General features: G+C 40.1%; 1 protein-coding gene across 2 annotated transcripts in view; it reads left to right on the top strand.

Moving 5' to 3' along the window:
* Positions 1 to 22,026, top strand: part of RB195_017501 (uncharacterized protein) — a gene marked incomplete at both ends in the record, with an annotated part of 34,829 nt that extends 12,803 nt beyond the window's left edge. For both annotated transcript variants that reach the window (XM_064184527.1, XM_064184526.1), the window contains 10 exons: positions 252 to 326; positions 3,011 to 3,151; positions 9,602 to 9,740; positions 10,897 to 11,054; positions 14,420 to 14,503; positions 18,002 to 18,129; positions 18,187 to 18,283; positions 18,340 to 18,426; positions 20,818 to 20,952; positions 21,970 to 22,026. In XM_064184527.1, the coding sequence (XP_064040407.1) occupies positions 252 to 326; positions 3,011 to 3,151; positions 9,602 to 9,740; positions 10,897 to 11,054; positions 14,420 to 14,503; positions 18,002 to 18,129; positions 18,187 to 18,283; positions 18,340 to 18,426; positions 20,818 to 20,952; positions 21,970 to 22,026 (1,101 nt within the window). The remainder of the gene's footprint in view (positions 1 to 251; positions 327 to 3,010; positions 3,152 to 9,601; positions 9,741 to 10,896; positions 11,055 to 14,419; positions 14,504 to 18,001; positions 18,130 to 18,186; positions 18,284 to 18,339; positions 18,427 to 20,817; positions 20,953 to 21,969) is intronic.
* Positions 22,027 to 25,030: the final 3,004 nt, after the last annotated feature.

The following is a 25,030-nucleotide window of genomic DNA, read 5'->3' as shown; positions in this document are numbered from 1 at the left end:
TGGTGACGACTCTAGTTTTGCTGATACATACGAACATACAAACATATACGTGCACATACATAAACATATACCTACCTTTCTCTTTGTTTTATTTTTGCATCTTGTAAAATGGAAAACAATATATTGTTGTCGTTATAACCTTGAATGACTTTTTTCTTGATACGATCACCAGTTATTAGCATAAATGAGCAGCACTATTGTGTGGTTTTGAACTGGCCTTAGTGTTCCAATTATTGTGAAAAATAATTAAGGGTTTCAAAAATGGATTCGCAGCAACCCCTCTAGATTTTCAAAATGTGAATGATTTTAAGAACTTCCTGAAGAAGGTACGTCTAATTACATCTTAACTTCTTTGGGCAAGTACAGTAAACATTTTTCAAAATGAATTACTTCAACCCTGTGTTCAAATAGACTTTTTTTACCTATCTATGAAGGAACAAGGACAGTATCATCATCTTCAGTTACATACATATGTCTTTCGAGAGCAGCTTCAAGCAGCACTTGTAAGACATATGTAAGTAGTTAAAGGTAATAATTTATAGCATTGTAGTATATATGTTTTCCCTGGTTTTCAGAAACAAAAATGCAACGCTCGGGCTTGGAGATTTCTTCATTCATTCAAAAATTATTTGTTTGTCCAGTGCTAAAGAAAGTACCGTTCACTAAGCTACTTGGTTCACACCGCACAGCTATATGGCGCAAGATTCTCATGCATGGCAAAACGGTGCTGTCAGCACATCGCAAAAATCCTTAACCTAAAAGATCAGCTGCTTGAAGGCTTCATGGGATCTTTGCCAACAACCGTTCGTTTCGTCACGTCGAACAACCAAACACTGTCGAGTGAACACCAGCAAGCACCTCTATCTTCTGTGATATTATATCATATCCTTCTATGATATCTCTGTGTGCCGTTTGCTGCATTACATGAAACTCGCATCAGAGGTTGGTCGTCATCAGTATTGAAAAAATACACAATTTACTCCGGCAATGCTGATGCAAAGAAGATAGTAGAGTACGTAGTAGATGCGAAAAACGAGATCGCAGAGGACTGAACTCTGAATTGTGAGCTTTTACGGACCTATAGAGAAGCAGGTGGAGACAACAATAAAGATACATTCTATTATGAACTCAATGCGCTGATGTCTAAACTACTCAAGTAGCAGGTGATCACTGTGTTCGATGCAATTGCGAAATAAGAACTTGAACAACAATTCGATGTCCTATGGAAATGGTATTATCCACGTCGGAAGACGGAAACTCAAAGGTCAAGAACTGTTTGGGAAGTCGCGTTCGATTTTGACCACCGTCATGTTCTTCTCAGCTTCAGCATACGCTTCTGCGAGAGAAACCGAGGAATTCTTCTTCAACAGAAAATTGAAATGACGGATTTGAAATACGCATTTTGCAGAACTGCAGAAATTCCGCCGGGATGTGTACCGCGAAGAAGCATTCTGTTGCGGAGTCCTTGACGTAATGTATCCAGGACTACAGAACGAAAACACTCCTGATTCTAACGTCGAGGAAGAAGTTCGCCTACGCATCTGCGAACATAAAATCCACGTACAATTCTGCATAAATCACACCATCAATTTGAATTAGTAAAAGCGTATAAAAGGGAATTTCTTCCCTTTTATGCGCATTTACTAATTACGTCGACTGTAGCTAGACCGGAATGGACGTCAAGAGCGAAGAAGTTTGAAAGGGCATGAGACAACATGAACTCGCAGAAACATTAGGCTTCTATAAAACGGTCTAGGCCGAAATGAATAGATGTTTATCGGCTCTCATCACTACCAGTGGAGTGTTTCAAAATCTTACAGAACCGAAAAGTGCTATCATCTTCTAAACTCGAGCACGTTCTTAGATCGATTTCAGCTGTCAGCGAAGAACCGCCGACTTAGTCGTAGATTTTGGAATGTATTCAAAAGAAGGAACATAGGAATTCTGATGGAGGAAATGATATTAGCGTAGAAATGCTAAAATCTCTTCTTCTGTATGAGTTCCGAAAGATGACGAAAATCGTCCGCTCAATTTGGATTGATGAAAGGATAAATGAGCTATTGGAACACGGTACTCCTTTCTTCGAGAAGTTATTCGTCACGGATCATAAGAGCTAGGGGAGAGTTTCATTTATGCCTGTTATGCGCAAAGTTTTGGAGCGGATTATCGCAAACTGTCTTATTGAATATCGCCAAGAAACGAGACAAGCAAGCTGGCTTTCATACTGGCCGATCTACGATTGACCAAGTGTTAATCGCCAGGGGAGTAATCGGAAACAGCGCTATTGGAAGCCGATGTAATTAGTTTTTCTAGACTTTGATGCCTTTTTCTTAGTGCACTTCATGCCGATGGAGAACTAAGATCACAAAAGCAGTGCATCAGTGTCCTGCTGATATCATCTTAGGGTCTTCAGGACGCCTCTTGACCGACCTTGAGAACGTTGACGAAGGTGGAATATTTGCAGAAAGCAGCACAAAACTCCTACATGTTATCGACCTAAAGTCGAAGCTAGCAAAGGTCGCCTACGCCCTGATAGGTGCGAGATGTGTGTCTCTTCGAGAACTCCAACAGGAATCAGGGTAGAGGGGCAGCCGATCTAGCTCGTTGAGGAGTTCTGTTAGCTGGGCTGCACGGTGAAAACGGTGACACGGTAGAGTCACTGGGGACTGCATTCAACTTCTTGGTCAGGTGTTTGTTAGCCCCCAGCTTAGAATCATCTCTGCGCCGTTCGTCAAAGTCGCAGTTGAGCCGTGCATTTGTATGGTCCTGTGAGGATTTGTGCCGAAGGAAGCCATCGAGACTAACCGGCACTGCAGCTCTACGACACTCGTAGTATGAGACAACTCTCCAATTAAGCAACAGAACAGTTACATATTTCCACACACGAGTCCACCAGTTGTGCAGAACCGCCGTTCAAACCAATAGTACTTCACATTAATAACTTTGTTGATTGAAGTAATACTTTTCCTGCATATCAAATCTACTCATATAATAAAATCTTTCTTTGAAGGAGAAGGTCAACATCGTCTCCGTTCCTGGACGGAGACTGCCTTCCGATCAAACTCCAAATTTGAATAAGTGCGATAAGGATCCACGGTATCAAAGTGCTCGCCAACAATTTGTTTTTGATCTCCCTACGGGCGTAGAGAAGGTAAAACAGGCACATGTTGTTTCTTTTTTCTAGATTGAATTTTCCGAATTTAAATTTTTTAATTTTGACTTTTTTGTTTATTTAAATCCTAGAGCAGAAATCATTCTAGTCATGGTGAGTAGATGTGTCTAATTGGTCGCTAGGTATTTTGTCATTCTTTCCTTTTTCTTCTTTTCCCTTCTTTGCAACTCGGAACCTAGAAATTCCTTGAGAGTGGTACTTTCTAAGAAGGATTTCCTTTCTTTGTAGTGTTATTATCGAGACTAGAGATGAAAATAGTAAGTATAATTAGTTCCATATGCAAAAATGTACACTTATAGTGTCTTCTTTGAAACATTTTTAGGTTTCTAAGTCAAGCATAAACCGTTAAATAGCTTGAGTCCCAACATCCGTCGCTGAAAACAGTCCACAGTCCGTATGAAAACGTTGGAACAATTGGGAGTGAGTGAAAGGTGAAATTGGATTTTGAGAATATCATCCAAAACCAAATGAGCCGGTAACTTCAAATACACTTCCGGAATTTTGTTGTGACGAGGGTAAACCCTGAAAACAGACAAAGTTCCTCTAATCTTCGTTGATTAATTTCACACCTCCGCAATCATACCAGTGGCATATCCCGGGGATAATTTAGGACTAGAACTTTGGTACTCGGCATTATTTGTGGATTCAAAATTTATGTTGTCTAAGAAAATTGACGAAAGTGCTACACTAAATGTTAGTAAAAAGGTATGCATTCTTACCCATAGAAACTTGCTCAGAAGTCTCCAAGCAAACCATTTTTTCACAACAGTTCAAATTTTAAGCTTCTGTGTTTGAAATTGTTTAGCTCTTTTCAACATCAAGTTTGCAACTTTGCTCTACTTCGTTTTGTTCCTCTCTTTAGGCAGCAATCAACGGCTTACAGTGTGCGCCTAATTTTCGACACTCGGTACTTGCTTGGATTTCTCCTTTACAAGTCGTGATGTTTTTCCCTCTACGACTTCTTTTCGCACTTGTAATAATTAGTTCTTCTTTCAAAAGCTCTTTCAAATGCTGTTGAACGCGCCTCCATTTAGAAGGTTCAAAACTTTTACCTTCAATGCGCCCACTTACATAGTAGGCGATGTTGTATGACTGGAATGGTTATCGCGGCTCGGCCACGCTGCTACAGGTATCTCACACCACCAAGTGATTCCACACCACAAAGACACCTTCATATTTGAATATAAATTAGCGGTGACGACAGTTCTACACACCTCTTTCTCATAAAAGCAGCTGTGATGATTTGAATTGTCTAGGAAAGAAAATGTCTCATAAACCCTTGAGCCCTCACCTGGTCCGTGAAGCGAAAACATCCCATTGACGGCCTCCGGAAAGGCGTCTACTATCTCTTGGAATCCATTCTAGCGTTCCTCAATCCATGTTTCGTCAATTTTTCTCGTAATGTGACTAGCCCACCTATGCTTCGCATTCAATATATGTTATATTATATTTATTTATTTATTTATATTATATATAGCAAGAGCAGCTAGTTGTTGTGTGCTCCGATCAAGCTTCAGAAAAATCTCAGAAGGGCTCTACGGCTAGTACTTACCTTCTTTGTTGTGGCAGGGAGTCTGCCTACATCTCCGCTGCGTAATAGAGCGCTAGAAAAACTGTTGGGTCCGACAGTCAGGCACGGAGATCCTACTTCGTCAGCTGTTTTTGTTCCCTAACGGGTGCGAATGCAGCCCACGTTGCTTTCATCCTTCTACTCGGTTCTTCCTTCAGGCAGTTTTCCATATTGATGAAACATCCCAGGTGTACCTATGACGAAGTTCCCGTGATTTGGGAGCCTTCGAGTTGTACTCTTCCGAACTCGCATTCGCAGTCCTGTTCTCTTCCCTGCTTCGTTCAATTCGTTGAGCATCGTTTCTGCTTCACTGGTACTTCTTGAAAAGAGAACAATGTTGTTGAATGACAAACAAAACGAAGGTTGGAGAGGAATTTTTCATCAACACGTAAACATGTACACCACTTTCTTCCCAAGAAAGTGATTTCATTTATCCATTGCAGTGCAGCCGTGAACAGCTTCGGCGATATAGTATCGTCTTATCGTACCCTCTTTCCAATGGGTGTGGTGAGGAGGCGGTGGAAATCCTCTGTACAAAACGCTCAGCAAACATATCAGACGGTTTTTTTGAATAAGAAAGGTTCGCGATTTCCACTGGTCTTTGATACTTTCTTCTTAAAGGTAGAAGCTATGTGCGCTGCTAGTACATGAAACGAATACCCACCTGCCCGAAGAAAGTCTGCCATATAAAGTCGGGGACCGTGCCAGGTTTTATGCTCTTGATAGCTACTCTCACTTTTGAAGAGGGATCCGTGGTAGCACTTTACTACTCGAAATAATCGGAATGACGGAAGAGTTGACGAACGGAAAAGGTTCGATTACACCCTCATCGTAGTTTTCATACGAGAACTTCATGGTACGAGAAGAGGTGCGTGTCCCACATTCGCTCAGCAAGACTGCTTGCAAAATATTATATTCGCGGAGATCTCTGCAACATTTCTTCAGACTCGTATTTTATGCTGGCTCCAGAATATTCATGCATTCGGACCAAGCCTCAAAGTTCTAGTTCTTTACAACAATTCCTTGGTGTTCGAGAAAGAGGCGTGTGACGGACAACAGCCCAGATAGACGAATGCCGTTTTTCTTTTGGTCCCCTAGTCCAATTCAACTGATCTTGTCAACTTTCCTGTGGCCTCTCCAAGTTTTGCTTCTCTTTTTTTTCACCGACAACGAATTTGCAGAAGGACTTCTTGTTGTGGATCATTTCCTCTAGATCCTCATAATATGCGTGCAATACGGAGTCATCAGCTGATGTTAGCGTTACGTTAGTGTACATTTTGATAATGCTCATGGATTTTCGGCGCGGAGAGCACATGCGAAAAATAGCCAGACGCAGTGTCAAGATTTTGGCAGAATCGACGAGGTGGAGGACACATAGGTGCACACCGAAATCAACACCACATTTGTTTCGTAAATGAACTTTTTCTTCGCAAATGGCAAGTTTACAGTCATTCATCTTCCGTACGTCGCTCATTCTGTTCGTGGTCTCGTAAAAAGGAAGCAGGTGAAACTAGATACGCTCTACAGCTCCGAGAATTGCATTCAGGTCAGCGTCTGTGGACACTGCTTTTGCGTTGTAAGCACAAACTATGAGACAGTCTCCATGGCGAGTGGTGCACTCTCGTATTGGTCCAGAATCAAAGACGTCTTGAGCAGCCTGAGATTTGAACGTCTGTCACCAGCCGTCATACCGTCCGTTGTTTGAGACGGCATGGCCTAGTCTGCAGAGTACTGAGGCAGTGTATAAGCTGGAGTGGCAAGAAGACTTTTCCCCGACATTAGCAGCCTTGGTATGGCGAAAGTAGCTCTCACTACAGATCGTCGATCAACCTATATGGTTCACCGAGTCACCCTACGACATTCTGCCAAGACGGTGGTGCATTATAGCACACTTACTCTTCTCTAACGTTCCGATTCTTAGTAGTCGGATTGTCGGATGTGTCGAACTCCTTAACAAATAACAAAAAATCAGGTTTAATTGAGAATCAAAACTTTTCAAATCCTAGTTTTTTTTAAAGTTGTATGGTTTACTCGACTCGACCATCTTCTCCTTTTCTATGGGAAACGGTACCCGAATGATGTTCGGCCTCGTATCCAGGAGGCAAATCAGCGTTGATAATTGCACCGCGCCACTACTGACAACGTCACACTCATGACCGTAGCCTGGCCGCTCGTTTTTTTTTCTTGGAAATTATCGCTAGCACCGCGCCGACATCGCCTTCTCCGCACATTTTTCCGCGTCTGCTGCTCTTGCGAACATCTTTGCCGCACCCGTAGCTCTTATGATGCGCTTTTTGAAATGGACAAAGTAGAAAAGTGCCTGCTAAAAGCACTTGTTTGAAGCAATGGATTAACTGCATTCTACGTAGAAACGTATCTCGCAGATAAAGAGATCTATGTTCGCCACTACAGCCAACCCGCCGTATTGATTTTATGCAGAGAACAGATGAAAGACGTGATGAAAAGGTCAAATGTAGAAAAGAGTTTAAGGATTGTATGCAAAGTAATAAGGATTAATCAATGTTATTTTGAGTTTTTAAGTGAAATAATTTAAGTCTAGTGATAATGTTGACTACTTGGTAAAACTGGAAATTTTAGACATAAAATCGCTGTGCGCGTAGTTGTTACAGTTGAAAGTTGGACATTGAACTCGTTGAAAGACACGGTGATGACCACATAGTTATGCGCCGCAACTTCAGACAAGACAGATAAAGAGTGAAATGTGTGAAATGGATTGTGTAAAGATGCGTGCATGTTAGGGATTTCTTTCGCGGCATATTTTTGTTATAATCTTTATCTGTGTGGAGTTTCTCAAGCGAGATCAATCACGGATATCACTCCTCACTCAGCTTGTCACCCTTTGGAATCTTTTTGATGATATATCTTTCAGATGGATAAGAGGATTTACTTTTGCTCCTTAATTTCGCTTTCCTTAACTTCTCCTTACAATATGCGTTCACTTTACCACATTTCTATATCAGAATTTGATGAGTCAATTCGGTTTTCACTCTTTTCACTTCTAAATTCGTAGTTTCCACCGCTCTACTGACGTGAACATTGCTCGCGTCAGTAGAGCGGTGGAAACTACGAAGTAGATGTCTGATGTTCGCGTCGCAGTAGAGCGGTGGAAACCACGGATAGCTAGCTCAGCGGCAGCAGAAGAGCAGTAGATGGTCCAAACGGTCATGGATGTTATTTAAATGATGGAGCGGTAGCCGTAATTACGCGGAGGTGCGATGTGCCGCAGGCAGATCGACGGCGGTCAGCCTATTTTCCCGAGTAACTCTTGCCCTGTACCCCTTTTCTATTTATTTCTTGGTTTTATTTTGTTTACTATTTTTTTTTTTCATTTTCTTTGACGAAGGGTGAAAAACGCTAGACTGGATCCCAAGAGATAGTAAACGACCTGCTGTGTAAGTGGGCGGGTTGAAGGTAAATATTTTGAACCTTGCAAATCGCGGCGGATTTGACATCATTAGAAAGAGAGTGCCTCTGCGAGAAGAACTGACTATTACAAGCGCGGGAAGAACTCGTGGAGGCAAAAATCGCACTTTTGTGAGTTCAGTCGAAATCCTCCCCAGTTTGGCCACTATACGACCTCTACCTCTAGTTGACATCCCACGTGAGCGCTTAAACCAAGAGAAAGGAGAAATCTAAGCAAGTACCGAGTCTCGAGAATTAGGCGCACACTATAAGCCGTTAATTGCTGCCTAAAGAGAGGAACAAAACGAAATAGAGCATAGTTGCAAACTTGATGTTGAAAAGAGCTAAACACTTTCAAACACAGGAGCTTATAATTTGAACTGTTGTGAAAAAAATGGTTCGCTTGGAGACTTCTGAACAAGTTTCTATGGGTAAGAATGCATACCTTTTTACTAACATTTAGTGTAGCACTTTCGTCAATTTTCTTAGACAATTTAAATTTCGAATTCACAAATAATGCCGAGTACCAAAGTTCTAGTCCTAAATTATCCCCGGGATATGCCACTGGTATGATTGCGGAGGTGTGAAATTAATCAACGAAGATTAGAGGAACTTTGTCTGTTTTCAGGGTTTACCCTCGTCACAACAAAATTCCGGTAGTGTATTTGAAGTTACCGGCTCATTTGGCTTTGAATGTTATTTTCAGAATTTAATTTTACTTACTCCCCAAGATTGCGATGGGTTTTGGGACACAAGTTAGTTCCGGTGTTGTAAATGTGTAAGTCCGTATATGTCGGAAAATTCTGAAACTTCTGGAGTACGAAATGAACAAATTATATAATAGAAATTGATGCATGAGATGAGATGTCAAACGTAGTTCAGAGAGGTTGTTTGGACTTTATTTCTTTCAAAGGGGAATCAGGTGAATATTGAAACTCATAACTTCTCCTTTCAAAACCCTCTGCCACTGCGAAAAACATTACATTTACTATTAAACCGCAAATTCTCTTCTTAATATTACTGCTAAATTTTCTAAGGCAGCGTATCACGATATAGACTCAGTATGAGAACCCGTTGAAAAGCGTAGAGTTCTGATTGTGGATTACAAAAGCGACCGATGCTCCGCTCAAAATACCCTAATCGTTAAAAAAAGCGGTGCGTGGGAGTGCGAGCGGTCGAAAACCAATGAGATCCCCTCAACAGCCTCTTCAAGTCAAACTAACAAATAAGCTACAGAGGGGACCGGAGAGTGTATAGGGGCCGCCTTCTTGCGTCCCTGGTGGGAACTGTAGAGTTTCGCAGTTTTCTTTACGACATTTAAGAAAAATGGGCGAGGCTACACTTGCTTTCGTAATCTACAATCTAAACTCTACGTTTTGCATCAGGTTTCCCTACTATCGGTTTTGCAACACGCTGTCAAATGACTCTATTTCCAGAAGGTCCCCAACGAATATTGGAGGCCTGAATTTCCAACTAGGACGTGTGCCGATACTCCAAGAATCGCTCTTGGATTTTCACAAGAAGGTTTAGTTGATGTCCCCGCCATTGCTCGCATGCTTTTAGTGTGTACATTTGGTGAGCATTTTCTGACTCTTTTGGGTCTTAACCATTGTAAAGTTGAGAGAGATGAGATGGAGATTCCGGAGGATTTCTTCACTAAGGAAACAATAAGGAAAAAAATTTCTTCACTTTTATAGCCCGATTGTATAATATTGGGGATGCCTTGTAATAGCGTTTGCAGCAAAACTCCTTTTGGTTAGTATTCCCGCCACTGAGCTAATGATTATCATCCTTCCGACAGGGGAGATGGGCCAATGCCCACGAGTGTGAGCGTGGCCACGCTCTATTCCCTTTAATTGTGCAATAAAATGGCGTGGAAATTAAACTTATCCAGCTTTTTTTTCGATAAGGTATTAGAACAGCCTATCCTCGTTTACACTCCCACGTCCGGCAGGGAGTGGACGATATTTGGAGATTTCCTCAGCAGTATCTTCACGTAAAACCAATGATTATGCTGCTGAGAAAACTGGAGCATATATAAGGGTGGTGCGCTGTTTTGTGAGGGATTAAGCGTAGTTCCACTCACACTTGTAATCTACACCCTGCATCCTTTACTGTTCTGTGAGAAGCCAACATCGTCACTTTTGTGGTATAGTGCACTTGAGACATTATTCTGATTCTCCCATAGAAGTTTTCATGCTAATTTTTGATTAGGGTCAAATCTTTTTGGGGTTTCTAATGCGTTCGACTTTAATTCAGAATGGTTTGGAAAGCGTAGTTTGTCTAATGACTTGCAGTAATTAGCCAAGAATGTATCAGACCAGGGTTTTCATGCTCTCTCGGACAGGTTTGGTACCACTTCCAGTTAAAGGCATCACCCCCCGAATTTGAGGTGTTGCAGATTTCAGGAGGAGTATTTGTATACGGAATGGGAGACTATGGAGAGTGGGATGATTCCATCCATTTCTTCTCACTTGCCTTAAAAAAACGGCCCGGAAGATGCGGCACCGCACAAGGCTGGCGCGCTCCAGTCGGACTCCTTGTAGAAAATAGTGCGCCAGAACGTCTGAAGCCGTATCTTCCGGGCCGTTTTTTAAGGTAATTAGGAAGAAATGGACGGAATCACCCCCTCTCCATAGTCTCCCATCCTGTATGCGAATACTCCACCTGAAATCCGTACCACCTCAGATTCGTGGACTGATGTCTTTAAGTAAAATAATCGCATTTGCAGGTGCTCCTATTTCCATTGAGCGTACTCCCGACGACGATTGCCATTATCTTGCTCATTATAACAAGGCTAAAGGTGCATGTGAGTGTAATGATCCGAATGCGGACATTTTAGTAACGAAACTTATCCGAAGATCAAGTCAAGAAGAGTCTTTGAAGCCTGTGAGTAGCACCTAAGTAACAATTTTTTGACATTATTCTTGTTTCATCTGGTCAAATTCAAATCAAATTCAAATCAAATTCAAATCAAATTACTCTGGTGTCAACGCCATTCATTTCTATCTCGGGTGCAGTCGTCTAATGACTCTAACGCTCAATTTTTCTTCACCTTTCTGAAACACCGCGTTTGAAACGTTTTAGTTCCTGCGAGGTACGTAGGGGCGTTATATTTGTACAAGCTCCGCTCCTCTCAGCTCTTTATCCGCTGGTTTTATTGGAATAAGTTGTTAGGTAGGACGCATCCCCGTACGAGTGGTTGAAGACTTAATTGGTCTTCAACCGCTCGTACGGGGATGCGTCGCGCGCGTAAGGATGACGCATTCTAATGTACCTCGTAAGAACGGAAGCTGTTTCCTATGCTATTTTTCAAGACGGTCAATGGGAACTCAACAGGTTTACACATCTATTTAGATGTAGAAAGGTAAGGGAAAGACAATCAAAGAAGGAATTTGACGGCGAAAGAGATTGATCGGTCCGAACAGAATTGCTCCTACTTGAAGAGGCTGCTGAGGACATTTCATTGGGTTTTGACCGATTTCTTCTCAATTCTACCAGCAGCATTCATAGTTAACGCTACTGGGAGACTACATGGATTCGTTGAACTTGTAACAAGTGCGATCATGTAAATGATCACGTCAGTTTTCTCGTACTTTTTTTCTCCATAAAGTCGAGAGTCGGTGATTTCTTTCCAGTCTTTCCATAAACGCAGATCAGAAAAAGTGTTTTCTTGTAGAGCTAAGCTCAAATTCTTCAAAGAATTTACTAAGAAATGTCCGGACATCTTCTTGTCCACACCATGATTTGCGATTCGTCAGAGTTTCGGTATTAGCGAGCAGAAAAGAGCATGAGTGAAGAGATATGTATCTCTGTTTTTCATGCCTTAGCTCTTAAGGGAGAAAGAGGTTTCGGGAACTGGTCTGAAGGTAGTGTCGGTTTGAAGGATGACGATATGTGTCATTTTCCGTTTATGTGAGTAAGTGCTCTAAATTGCAGCCTTCGCTTAAAAAGAAGCTTTGTGAGACTAACCAAGAAGGTCTTACCTCATCTTACTTGACGAAAAACAGAAACTGAAAGAGATGAGAATTGAAGCGATCTAACAGTCCTTACGGTCAAAATTCTTCAATTTGGTTGTGGTATCCCAAACTGCGAACGGATAATCTGATCCTACCGTCTTATTACTTGTGCGTATTTAACTTTGGATGTCACATAATTACGAGCAGGTTCAAGAGCGGTGGTGGGACACGATCCTCTCGAATAGGACCCTCCACCCGATACCTTGTTTCTTGGTATCGGCCTGTGGCGCTGATGAAACATTATCACATTCGAGTACGGTATCATGTCTAATTGAAAACCGACCATTCTCTGTGCCCTCAGGTTCAACACCCGGCGCGCGCAAATTTTTGCAAAAGAGATGGGAATTCGGAACAACTTCTGGAAAATGAAGAATTAAATTTTGCAAAGTTTACAACACTTCAAAAGTAAATTTGACAAAATTTAATGATCAAAAAAGCTCAGATTGTGGGCACTGTTAGGTCTGGGAGATCGCGAATAACTTCGTCATAAGAGAATGATGCATGAGTGCCTAACATATTGCGGCTCCCCGATCTATCGTAGCTGCCGCTATCGCCTTAGCAGCTTGAACAATAAATTATTTCTTACGCTACATTTTGTCATCTTGCGTCTTCATTGTTTCCTGTGGTTTTTATCGCAAAAAATCTATGCTTTCATCAGTGCTTCACACAAGAATTGAATGAGCCTATTTTAAAGACACTGAATTAAGTTAGATTCATGCACTGTTCTTCTTTCTTTCCACAGAGGCTGAATTCTTGAAGAATATTGACTTCTAAAAGTAAAAAAATTCAGCAAGGTTTGTTCCCATTCATTCTTCAGTCAGCTTTAGTGCTAAGCAGTGCGCAAGACCTCCGTTCCCATGTCACTGTCCTATCTCTGGAACTTTGTAATGAAATATTTTGTACTGTATGTAATTAAAAATATTTCTTTCCAGAATGTAATATTTTGTAACTCACGTAATTGATTGGTATTATTTAATATTTTGTCATTATGATAATGCTATGTTCCATTCGCCTACTGCTCCACTCCTCATTCGTTTACGATCATCTCTCTTACGACCACCCACACCCCTTCCCCTTGCAATCCCCCGATGGAAAAATCCCATCAAACGCTTGATCCTGACTACGAGAAGTAACAGACTTGAAAGGTTTTCGGGGAGAAGTGAGTTGTAATTATCAAAGTTTTATTAGGGCTTTTCTGCTTAATTTCGATACTCAATTCCAACGAAAGGTACTTGTACTTGACATATTTGTCTTAAATTCCACGAATCTGAGGTGGTGTAGGAATCCGGGGAAAATCTAGAGTTGGAGTTGTAGATTCCGGAATCATTGGTGGTTCCGCTCGTCTCTCCCTGACCTTCGTAGCAAACAACGTTGAATAGAACGTTTTTTCTAAGACGATTTCAGCTGCAACGCGCCACCCTTGTGCATACGCCGCATATAAGCGTGATCGGCCGGAGATAAGTGATGTCTTCTCACCAGCACATCCAAGTAGACCTAAATAAGCTGCTTAGAGGACCGGAACGTACCCATAAAGGAGCGTTCGAAGGTAGCGGACACACTCCCGATCCCACAGTCTGCAGGTTCTCACCACATCAGATTCGTAGTATGCTGCCTTTATATGTCACGCATGGTATGTCGCGAGACAAACGTAAGTTTACAAATATTTCATGTTTCTCACAGGCACCTAATCCCTTAGGGTGTGGGCCTCAACAGAATGCTGAACGAGAACACCTTTTTACATTATGTGAGACATACATATACATATACATGTACATATATATACATACATGTACATACATATATACATGTATATACATATGTATACATACTTATATATATACTTATATATACATACATCTTTTCATGTTTGCTGTGTATTTTACGTCTTTTCATGTTAGCTGCTAATTGTTGGGGAAAAATAGGAGAAAAACTCATACCTGGAATAATGCCTTCAAATTTCTGCGCTGCTAGTTTATTTTTACTACTCATGTGCAGTAGTGACGCCCCGAAAATAGGGAGAAGACTTTTAGTTCTGTTGCAAAAATTCAAATAAATTGTCACTACTCTTATTTTGATCATTCCTATATTTTGAGCATAAGTACCACAACAAGTCTGAAATCCGAAGTTAACTATATTTTCACACTGTTCTTATACCACATGCGTTTCTTGATTGTTTGTAAAAAGATTTCTCAAGTACTCAAAACTACATTACAAAAACTCACAGTAAAATTTCAGGGAACACTGTGCCTGGACTGCGAAGCAAATCCTAATCATCATGTGTTCGTCGTTTTTGATTTGCACAGCAGTTTTAAATCTCTGGTAAATTTTCTAGTTTTCTTTATCATGATTATTCTATATAATAACGGGCTTAGTGTGTCACGTGTGTATGTTTGTGTGTGTCTGTGAAATGAAATTCCAGAGTGGAATGTGACGGATCCCGCGGCGTTGAATTGCTACGCCGGGGTCGGAGACGTATAAAATAGGTTGAGACGGCTCCCAGGAGGTGTAATTGGTGTGTCGCCATCGTAAAAGTATGGAATGTGGTACTACGGGTCCCACGGCGATTTGGTGCTCCGGCATCGTGAAGCGGTAAAATGGGGGTGAAGGGTAAAATCTAGTCGGGAAGGGGCACTCTGACGCACCCAAATCGAACTGCTTTCCTACTGTATTTGGTCCTATTATTTCAGGTGATTCGTGGCGGAAAGGCCTACTGTGCCAGTGCTGTACCTGCACTCAGAGCGCGAAAAAGGTCATGAAGCACAATTGCGTAGCTGAGTCAGTCGGGCCCTAAAACCTAAGCATCAGTCTTAGAGGATCCACGAAATGCAGGTTGAAGCTAGTAAGAAAGGGCAAGACAGAGCTGGAACTACTACTGGAACTACTGCTGTTTTAACTTTACCAAATCGTCCAAACAAGGGGAAAATGTTGTTGGGAGGCCACTCAGTGGCACTTTTCCTTTCGAACGATCTGTCTTACGTTTTCTCTTAGTAACTTTAACTTACATGTCATAGATCCTCTAAGCCCCGGCTGATTTAGTTATTTACTACCAGAAATAAGGTGGCCACCCCTAACTACGTACTCCGAACAAGTTTATAGGAAATAAATGACTAAGTTTTATCATATGCTACTTCCAAAGAAAAAAAGAACCGAAAATGAATTCCATAGCAATCCACTAAACATGCATGCAACAACTTTTATTCACACATTTTCATTTTGTATTCGTAAGTTGGTGGCCTCAAAAAGGGTCGCTGGGTTAGCCCTCATGAAAGCGAGGCGATGTCGCCCCCTCCACAGCAATCCACGACCAGCGGACAGTCACCGAATTCCTCCTTCGACTGCGATGTAAGCTTCGGCCAGGTGGTAATCAGTAATCTGAGTGAAGTCACGAATAGTCAGAAATTAGAGGCATCCATTGTGCAGATGCAGGAATGGTTTAACGACGAGGCCGGTTAATCTGCTCTATGGAAGTCTTTGCGCCTGTTGTGGTTCATGACCTTTTTCGCGCCCTGAGTGCAGGTACAGTACTGACGCAGTGGATGTTCCCGCCACGAATCACCTCGAATAATCGCCGAGACTGGTAGTACGACGTCGAATTGCTGGGATTGATGAGTCGTAGTGCTTGTACCGGACGAGACTGCAAGATAATTTGTCGAGGAGTAAATGAGGCATTGTTACCCCTTTTCATGGGAGGGAAAACTCTACGTATTCCACCGCGGGTCTATTCCCCTGGACGTTTCATTTTCCCCATTTCTAGGATGATCAGACCGTTCCTTTAGAAAATAGAAACACGCATGCTTAAATACTGGCTCACAGTTTGCATGATCTGACGTGGGACGTCATCTTTATCAGAATCTTCTGACGATGTTCACGTCATTTTATGCCAGCACATCATTCTGTGCAAATGGTTGCGGTAAAACAGGAAAAAGTCCCGAACGTTGAATAACTTTGTTTTCAAATTGTGGGGGAAGAAACATAGGTTCAAGAATATTCTTATTTAATTATTATTGAATATTAATGATATTGACTATTTTTGAATATTCTCCAAATGTAGTACTGCTGAATATAGAAACTACGAATACTTCCATCACTTCTTAAATAATTAAAAAAGAGAACTAAGAAGGCGTTATTAGGAAGTACAAATTTAACTCTATAGAAAATGCTTTCAATTTTTGATTGATCAGTGAAGAGGAACGAAGCGAACTCTGTAAAAAATCTGATGTCTGGCCTTACGCGGGCGTTCAGACTGCTTTGTATATATAGGAATGAGAACTTTGGTTTTTCATTAACCATCTTAACATTTTGCTGAGGAGCTCACAACTTTTCTGTTTGACCTCTTTCTTGGAACCAGCCGATGGCACAGAACAAAAGTTATGATTTATAAGGACAAATTGTCTATTTCCTCGTGCGTTGAATATGATTATAAGATCATGACTTTTGCATCATAAGCTTGAGTTCTTCAAAGTATTTCGTCAGCATTGCACATTATCCTCGTGCATAATCTTCCTCGATTCCGTAGGTGACTTCTGAACCTGCCTAAACGCGGCTGGATCTATCCACGACTGTATTTTGAATATTTCTTAAATGTTTGGGGAACATTTGAGATCTAGAGAATTTTGTGTAAGTGGTCTTTCACTTTGTACTCAATCCTTGTGAATTATTAAAGTTCTAGTTTTAGCTGTTTTTTTTTCTACACGGTTTCTAGCAAATTGGTATAAAAACGTTCAGCAGATAATTGATCGAAGTGATTGAGAAGGGCATTTTCAACATCAAACTCAAAACTCAACATACTTTTTCTCTATACTCTGAGATGCTGGCAAATTACAAGTGACGATTAAATTTTCTAGTGTTATCTAATTTGTATAAATACATCGTTAAGGAAACATAAGTTTAGACAACACAGCTTCGGGTTTTTGAGATCCCATTTCCTAGATTTCCTGGTAACTCTATGATCCCAGTGAATACAGTTTATTACGTTTGTTCGCTTTATTTATTTTTACTGATCTAAATGGAAAAATTCGACTTTATAGCTTTGAGTATGGCAATAATCATGTTCAATGTCGTAGTACATTTGTATTTATTACCAAAAAAGTTTTCAAACATTAACTTGAGTAAGGTGAATACTTATAACTGTATGTTGTCTAAATAGTCGAATGAATTTTGACATATCATTGGGCTCCTTCCAATCATTATTGCTCGTTAAAATATTACAAGAACGCATACTCAGCAGTTTCGGAAGAGCACATTCTCACCCTTCTTTTGTAACCTATGCATCCATTGTGAATACTAAAGTTATCAGATGGCTTTGTACATCTGTTGTTCTACCCCTTATCTGAACTATTTGATGCTGCTGCACCTCAAAAAAAAAACAAACAAAAGAAAACAACTGAAGTCTGGAGTAACCATCATTCCTGCCCAAACGGTGCCGTTTGATAAATTATGCGTATTTTGCGAAAATTCCCGGGTATTCGCAGCACTGATTTTTCATTTTCATATTCTCATTTTTCCATTAACAATTCCCAGACTAAAGCATACAAAGTTAAATCTACATCTTGTTATCAGATCTAGGAATTTCGCGTTTGTAGGTGTAGGAGATAATTCCTTCCTTCCTCTATAGTAATCCCGTTAATTTTTTTCTTTGTTGTGGTAGTACATTACTTTCTCCTTTCTTCGCCTTCTTCTCGCCCTCGTTTCTCTTTCGGTTCTTCCTTCACGTGTTTCACACCAGCTTGTCACTAGATACGAACGGGCAGAGCAACATCGAAGGTTCTAAATACATACATTATTCCTTGATTGTTTTATTTCCTAGTTCCAATTCAGCTGAAGAGTCTTATGAAAACCTTTTACGTGACGTTTGCTACTCGGCATACGACTGTAATCCTTTATGCAAACGGACATCCATTCATGGGGCAGTTCGCATGCAATCCAGCCAATGTTTTAGCATCTTGGTACGATTTTTTTGTTTTGCACAACTATTCCGTTACTGAACATTGTCCTTAATAAAGGAAAATGGTGGAACAAGCGCTGGATGGTGTGCCATTTAAGGACCAAAGCAATAGTGGCGCACCTGAAGTAATCGCTAAAGCAGATGAATATTTCGCGGTAAGTTGGACATATTTCACCTCTCTTCCATAACTTCTATTTTTTTTAAATGACAGGATCTTGCTACTACAAACAAGGTGCTCGTTCTGTTTACTGGAGGTTACCAAAACAAGCAAGGTGAAGTTAAAAGTGTTGTTGACAAGGTGAGTGCAAAGCGTGAATTACATATGAATTCTAGTAACCTGTGATAAGTGGCGCTTTGCCCGCCTTCTCGCGCGCGGATGACTACTTTTTTGAACACAAATGCTGATGTTGAAAAGAAATCTGTGCTTCGGGCAGACACCAAACCACAAGTGAAGTTGATATATTCTGGCATATGTTAAAATTGTGAACGGAGAATTTGAAAAAAGCTTAGCTGTTACGTTTCGCATAACAGAAATCGGTCAATGTCAACAATGTTGGCAATTGTTTAAAAAAATAATCCTGCAATTTCGCAAAACCCCAAGTGGTTGATTCGCAATGTTTTGATTTTTTTTTTGTAAAATTAAACTAATTAAAATTTGCAACGTTTTGCATATTATGCAAAACTCTGCACATAAGCGCTATCCTGTAGGCTATGCAGTGCTACCGTCTGACTACCCAAGTCAAGGGCGCTCGAGTGTTTCGTGTAAATTGTGCAAAGATTTACGAATTGACAGATCTGTGGTTTAAACAATAGTAGATGATTCTTTCGTGATAGGTAATGCACGATTTACGTTTTCCTCAGAACCCATCTGGAACACTGTTGTCACATTTTGGAAACCGTTATGTACCATGTGCATTGTACATCTTAATATTTTCTACCCGTGTCTTGGCTGCACTTAGTTCATCAAGTTTTTTCGTGAAACGAGAAGTTTTCTCTCAGACTCTTAAAGACCTTAGACAAACGCGTATTATTAAATTATTACTAACATTATTATATTAAATTACACTAATATATTATTAAATTTGACGGAAAATGGCAAATGACTGACTGAATTCGCACACTGTATCGCTATCAGTAAACCTATTAGCATCATGCTTTTCTATTTGGTAATAGATTCAAGTCCACTCGATGCGTTCCTGTTGCCTTTCCTCGTATATAAATAAATATTATGGTCCTCATCGTCTCTACTTTAAACAACCGGTACGACTGCGTGTACGACCCATGGAGTCAACATCCGATGCATGCTCTCGAGTAAGAATTGACCGCAATTTGTGTGCAGTTCACCTCCTACTGCTGTTGCATGGATTGAAAGTATATATTTCACAACTACAAAAGAAATAAACTTCTCAAAATTTCTCAAAGAAATGACTTAACGAAAACATTAATTTTGCACACACCAACGAAGTCTGGTATGTGTTAATCATTCTAGTTGATGGAGCAATTTCGAATTTTTAATAGCAGAGTATTAGTAGTGTAACTAGTTGTGTTGGAGAATGTAGGTCCAATACTTTTCAATTTCTCGCTTCTAAAAGTACAGGTTAGCGATCGAAGGGATTCTTGTAGCGGCAACACCTTTTATCGATTCAGATTTACAGGTTTATTGTTTAAGAGTAGGTCAGTCACTCAAAGCACAACCCTGTTTATGAGTAGGATCATTTAGGAAGAAATTCTGAGTTTAGAATGGACACTAATATTGCACCATACGGTGGAACACATAATTCATGTACGATCGAAGCAGCTGTTGATTTCAAAATTTTGCACCGCAATCATTGTCAGTCCTTAGTGGAACAAATAGTTGGGTCAAAACGATATGAAGCACGGTGCAGTTACGTAAGCGGTTACGCTCGAAGCGGTGCGATGGTGAGATAGGATAGGTAGGAATCGAGCTGGGACCATAGCGAACTGTAGCAATGAATGGTAGTAGCAGGGGTCCTCAACCGCTTACGCAACTGCGCTGTGCTTCATGTCGATTTGACTCTACTATACAAGATCGAAGTGTAAGAGAAGTGTCCCAATTGCGTACGCATATATTCATATATTCTACATATATTCTTGACAACGTTTTGATGCTTAGGTGATACCCTCAAAAAATAACATAAATTATCAGAATATTAGTTTAAAAGTGAAGAGAAGTCCTGATACACTACAAAAACAAATCTGAGCGAATCGATTGGCCAAAATTGCGCTACATGGTCGATCTCCGGTTGAGTATCCCCAAAAATCTGCTGAGTGCTCATGAAAGTAGCTCGCATGATTGCGCTTGAGAAGTAGGATTGGGTGACGGTACGGTGTGCGCCATCTTCGAAGGCTGCATATAGCTCGATGAATAGACGCAGAGCTTCATGAACAACAGTTCAAAAAAGAATAAGTAAAAAAAGGTTGGATGATAAGAAAGAAGTGTCAAGATACGCGAACTTTCTTGCAGTTTTGGATGTAATTAGTGAAAAAAGCAAAGAGCGTCGAACTGTCTGTGTACTGTCAAATTCACAAAAGTTGTCATGTGAAAAAAAACTAGATTATAACGAGAATATTATACTATGAGCTATACGTACTACTATAACAATTATTGATTTCGACATATCTTCGAATTACTGACCTATTCCAGTAAAGGTAGTCTATTTTTTTTCAGATCATTCGAGGAAAAGTTGATGTTGTTACAGTAGGGACTGGAAAAGCAACTACTGAAGAGTTGCAGCAGTTCAGACCAGCTGCCTCTAGCATTTTTCCTAATGCAAATAGCGCTAACGTGCAACAGCTAATAACGGCAAGTTCTTTTATTAGTGCTGACACGTGCGGTTAAAAAATCTACTAGGAAAGTTACGAAATCACGAAATGGTCTTTCTACAAATTGTCTTAGAAGTCTACAGATTACCCTATAAAGTACGAATGTTTCTCGACATATACAAAGATTCGGAAGAATGTGTATGAAACTAGCTGTTCTCTGTTGTTAGCTGTTATAGTAGAAAAACGTCAATAACAATAATGTTGGTAGTTGCATGAAGACACTTTCTTCGACATAGTGATAACTGCAGTCAAATATCCTGGGACTTCTAGGCGCATTCCTCAAACGCTAAGTTAGAGAAAAACGAGAGAAATTTATGGAATGAAACGTCCCATGAAGGTATCGCCTATACGATGCCAATATCCGTAGTCAGCGTTGTCGATTGCCGCTGCACTTTTGCGCAGTTCTTATCGCATTGTCTCTTTCATCAGCGCTCACTACAACTGTGCTGAAAATGTTGTTCCATTTTTTCGTTCAAATGTTTTCTTGCAAATTCTATCACACATTTTCCACTACATATTCTTACTGTGCGATTTTCGGAACAAGATTACTTAGTAGACTGAGTAGGTTACTAAGTCTGAAGAATCTCTGATGTTTGAGAATGCGTGGAAGTTAACGTCAGGCCGACGAGCGGACAATTTCACGCCTTGGATGGTAGTAAGATATATGCTTTGTTGAGTCGGCTTTCGTGTTGTAGGACTTTGGAGATCCATAGCGTAACAATACTTCGATACAGCTTTATTTCACTCTGTGTTTATACCAGACATGCTCATCTTATTCACATTTTAGTTCAGTTTGAGTTTTTCTTTTGAAGTTTAGTTTTTTTAGTCTTTTTTGAGCAACAAGGAAAACAAACTATTCTCGTGTGTTTTCACTTTCCAAGTTCTGATCTGTCGATGGGTCTGAACTTCAAAAGGATCGTTTCCAGCCGTGCAATTTATGTGACTAATCAAACGAGTTTTTTTTCCTTCGTTCTCTGAGATTCGTAAAATTTTGCAGGAGTTGACAACTAAGATGGATAGAATATTCGTCCGAAATGAATGTGTTCCGAAGTAGTGCGCTAACAAATACGTACAAAAGACATCTTTTTTTTTTTGTAAAGCTGTCGGAATGAATAAATGTTCTTCCGATGTTTCTGCGCAAACCTGAAAAATACATAAATTGTATTTGGAATGTCTTGATGTTCACGTGATAATCCAATCGCAATTGTGCTGAACTGACATTGCAGACATCGGTATATCGTAACAGGTCGTCGGGTTTGACAAAGCAAATCACGTGTTGGTTAGGTATGCGAGACTACCCACCTTTCTTGGAGAACTTACACATGCCTTGACATTTTAACGCTTCATAGGGGAAGAAAAGATGTTTGTCGTGGTGCCCTGATAACAGATTTTTTTTCACTAGTTTGTCGGCAAGTTGAATTTTCAATCAACATGCGCCTAATTATACTTTTTGAATCCTTATTTAAGTCTTCGGAACTTGCCTCCCAAACGTTGCTTTTTAAACGATTTTGAAATATTAATAATTACAATTAACTTCCCTGTCCACGTAATTTATCTCAGCTACAACCACCTCTTCTCAATGTATGATTACTCTAATCGAAATCTAATTGAAATTGAATCTAATCGATTGAAACTGATCTTGATTTCAGAACAACAAACAAAAACATAACAAAACATGTTGTGATGTTTAAGAGTTCAATTCAGCCATGATGAAAGTTTGCTACACGTCTAGTTCTTGCACAGGATTGAATCAACACAGGAAGTCCTTGTTGACACATCACTCTATGCTAACTGTTGGAATAAACGTCGAGAAAAACTAATATTTCGTGTAATGTTTCGTAATTGTGGCGGTATCGAAGGAACACAGGTGCAAAGTTGAATTTGAATATTCTTCAGGTGAAATTTATATCTTTTATCACTGCTTAAATTTTTTGAAAAATAAACGTTAAAAGGGTAGCTAAAAGGGGTAGAAAAATTCAAATCTTTGGCAAAAAAGAAAGATCTGCAGAAAGTGCCAGTAGTTTTAACTCAAACTTAGCCCTCACTGATCAATTAAGAGGGAGTCCGATGTTCAGCGTTACCTAGACGTTCTGAGGGGTAATGAATAAAGGGGAAGAGATATGCGCTAGAAAAGTTGAAAATTGCATTATAAAATTTCTGTATATATCGATAACACGAAGGAATATATATTTCACACGGAGGATTTTTAAAGCGATTTTCTCCTTATTTATTGGCAACTAGGGCAAAGTTGAAAGTGAGATTCTTATGGGCTAAAAATTATTCGACCATTTACACGATTCAGTAAACATGAATTTTGAGTTGTACATAAGAAGCGGGTGGAATAAGAAAGATGTTTAAGGAAGAAATGAGCTCGGCTGCGACAACCTTCAGCTACATACAAACATGCCAACCGGATTTATAGAACATAGTTTTTCTTCTCAGAACAACACTCCATTGTGATGTTTTTAGCTGCGATCCATGACCCACAATCAACACCAAATCCGGATTATGTACTTGGCAGGCATTTAATTTTTCTGAAGTCTCATTCTCAAATCACTCTTTCTCTTAAGAGTTTTCGACACTTCCACCAACAATGCCCACAAATAAAGAAACTACTGGTAAAAACATTTTCTTCAGGATCACATCCAAAACTCTCAACTCTTTTCTCTCTCTATGGTTGTTAATGCCTTTCTATTGAGTCAGTGTGTAAGTCATGACAGCGTTTTCCTCCCAATTTTAAAGCTGCATCAAAGAAAAAAAGCATTGACAAAATTTTCTATGTTATTTGAAAGAGGATGTCCTGTTTTGCTCGATGTTACGCTCGTATTTCCTAGAAAATATTCATTTTCATTTTTGTACTGAAACGAAGTATCAGATGAGCGAAACAAAACTTTCGTGACAACCAATGCTCTTTCGCATTCCAAAGGGGTGTCAATGCCGAAGCTGCATGCGATATCTGTGCTATGTCGAATGGTATTGAGTGCGACCTTAAAGGCATCACCCCACGAATCTGAGGTGGTAGGGATTTCAGGTGGAGCATTCTTATACGAGGTAGTAGATTTTGGGGAGGGGGTGATTCCGTCCATTTCTTCCTAGCTGCCGTAAAAAATGGCCCGGAAGATACGGCTTTAGGCGTTCTGGCGCACTATTTTCACCAAGGAGTTCGATTGGAGCGCGCTAGCTTTGTGCACGCGCCGCATCTTTTTGGCCGTTTTTTGCGGCCTAAAATCCGTACCAAGTCAGATTCGTAGGGTGATGCTTTCAAGAGTGTTTAAAAACAAAACAAAACAAAAACACTCAAGAAACAAAAGCAATCGGAGAACTTAGTGAACGATGAGACAAATTCGGTAACAACAAAGTTCGGTATGTTGACAAAGTCGTTGCAACAATATAGTGGAATAATGTACTTCATTTCGATGGCGTGTAATGAAGGAGAAACTGTCTATCCATATACTGTACAATCAGTCCTAGCGAAATACAAATACCAATACCTACACACTAAACAGCTGTGGAGGAACTAATTGCAGGAAAACAAAATAAACTGCATTATCTGTTCAGACCCAAAATATTCGCTATAATTTTCATTTAGAATCCTAGGAAATGTTTGTATTGATACTTTTTGGAGTTGAGCGACATTTAAATTACTCTCTAATATCTATGAAGCATTGCACTTGCATTCTATCAAAAGTTGAGTAAATAAAAGGATAAGGACAAAGTCACTGGCGTATCATTGTAGAGTTTTCTGAAGACAGTGATGTTCGTGGGCGAATGCAAAGAGTGCTCCTGATCACTCTTTGCAGAAATACATATGACCAGGCTCGAGCGTGTGATGGGATTTTCCTGGTGGGAGGAGGAGGTCGCAAAGGGAGAGGTTGTAAGGGAGAGAGGTCGTCAGAGAAATGATCGTAAACGAGTGAGCAGTGAAGTGGTTAGTGAATGGAACATACCATGATAATAATGATAAAGTATTAAATAATATAAATCAATTAGATGAGTTACACAATATTATATTAAACTAGGAAATATTTTTAATTACATACACTACAAAAAATTATGTT

Source organism: Necator americanus, chromosome II (assembly GCF_031761385.1).
Source record: "Necator americanus strain Aroian chromosome II, whole genome shotgun sequence".
Taxonomy (NCBI): domain Eukaryota; kingdom Metazoa; phylum Nematoda; class Chromadorea; order Rhabditida; family Ancylostomatidae; genus Necator; species Necator americanus.
This window is presented reverse-complemented; position numbering and strand designations above follow the sequence as displayed.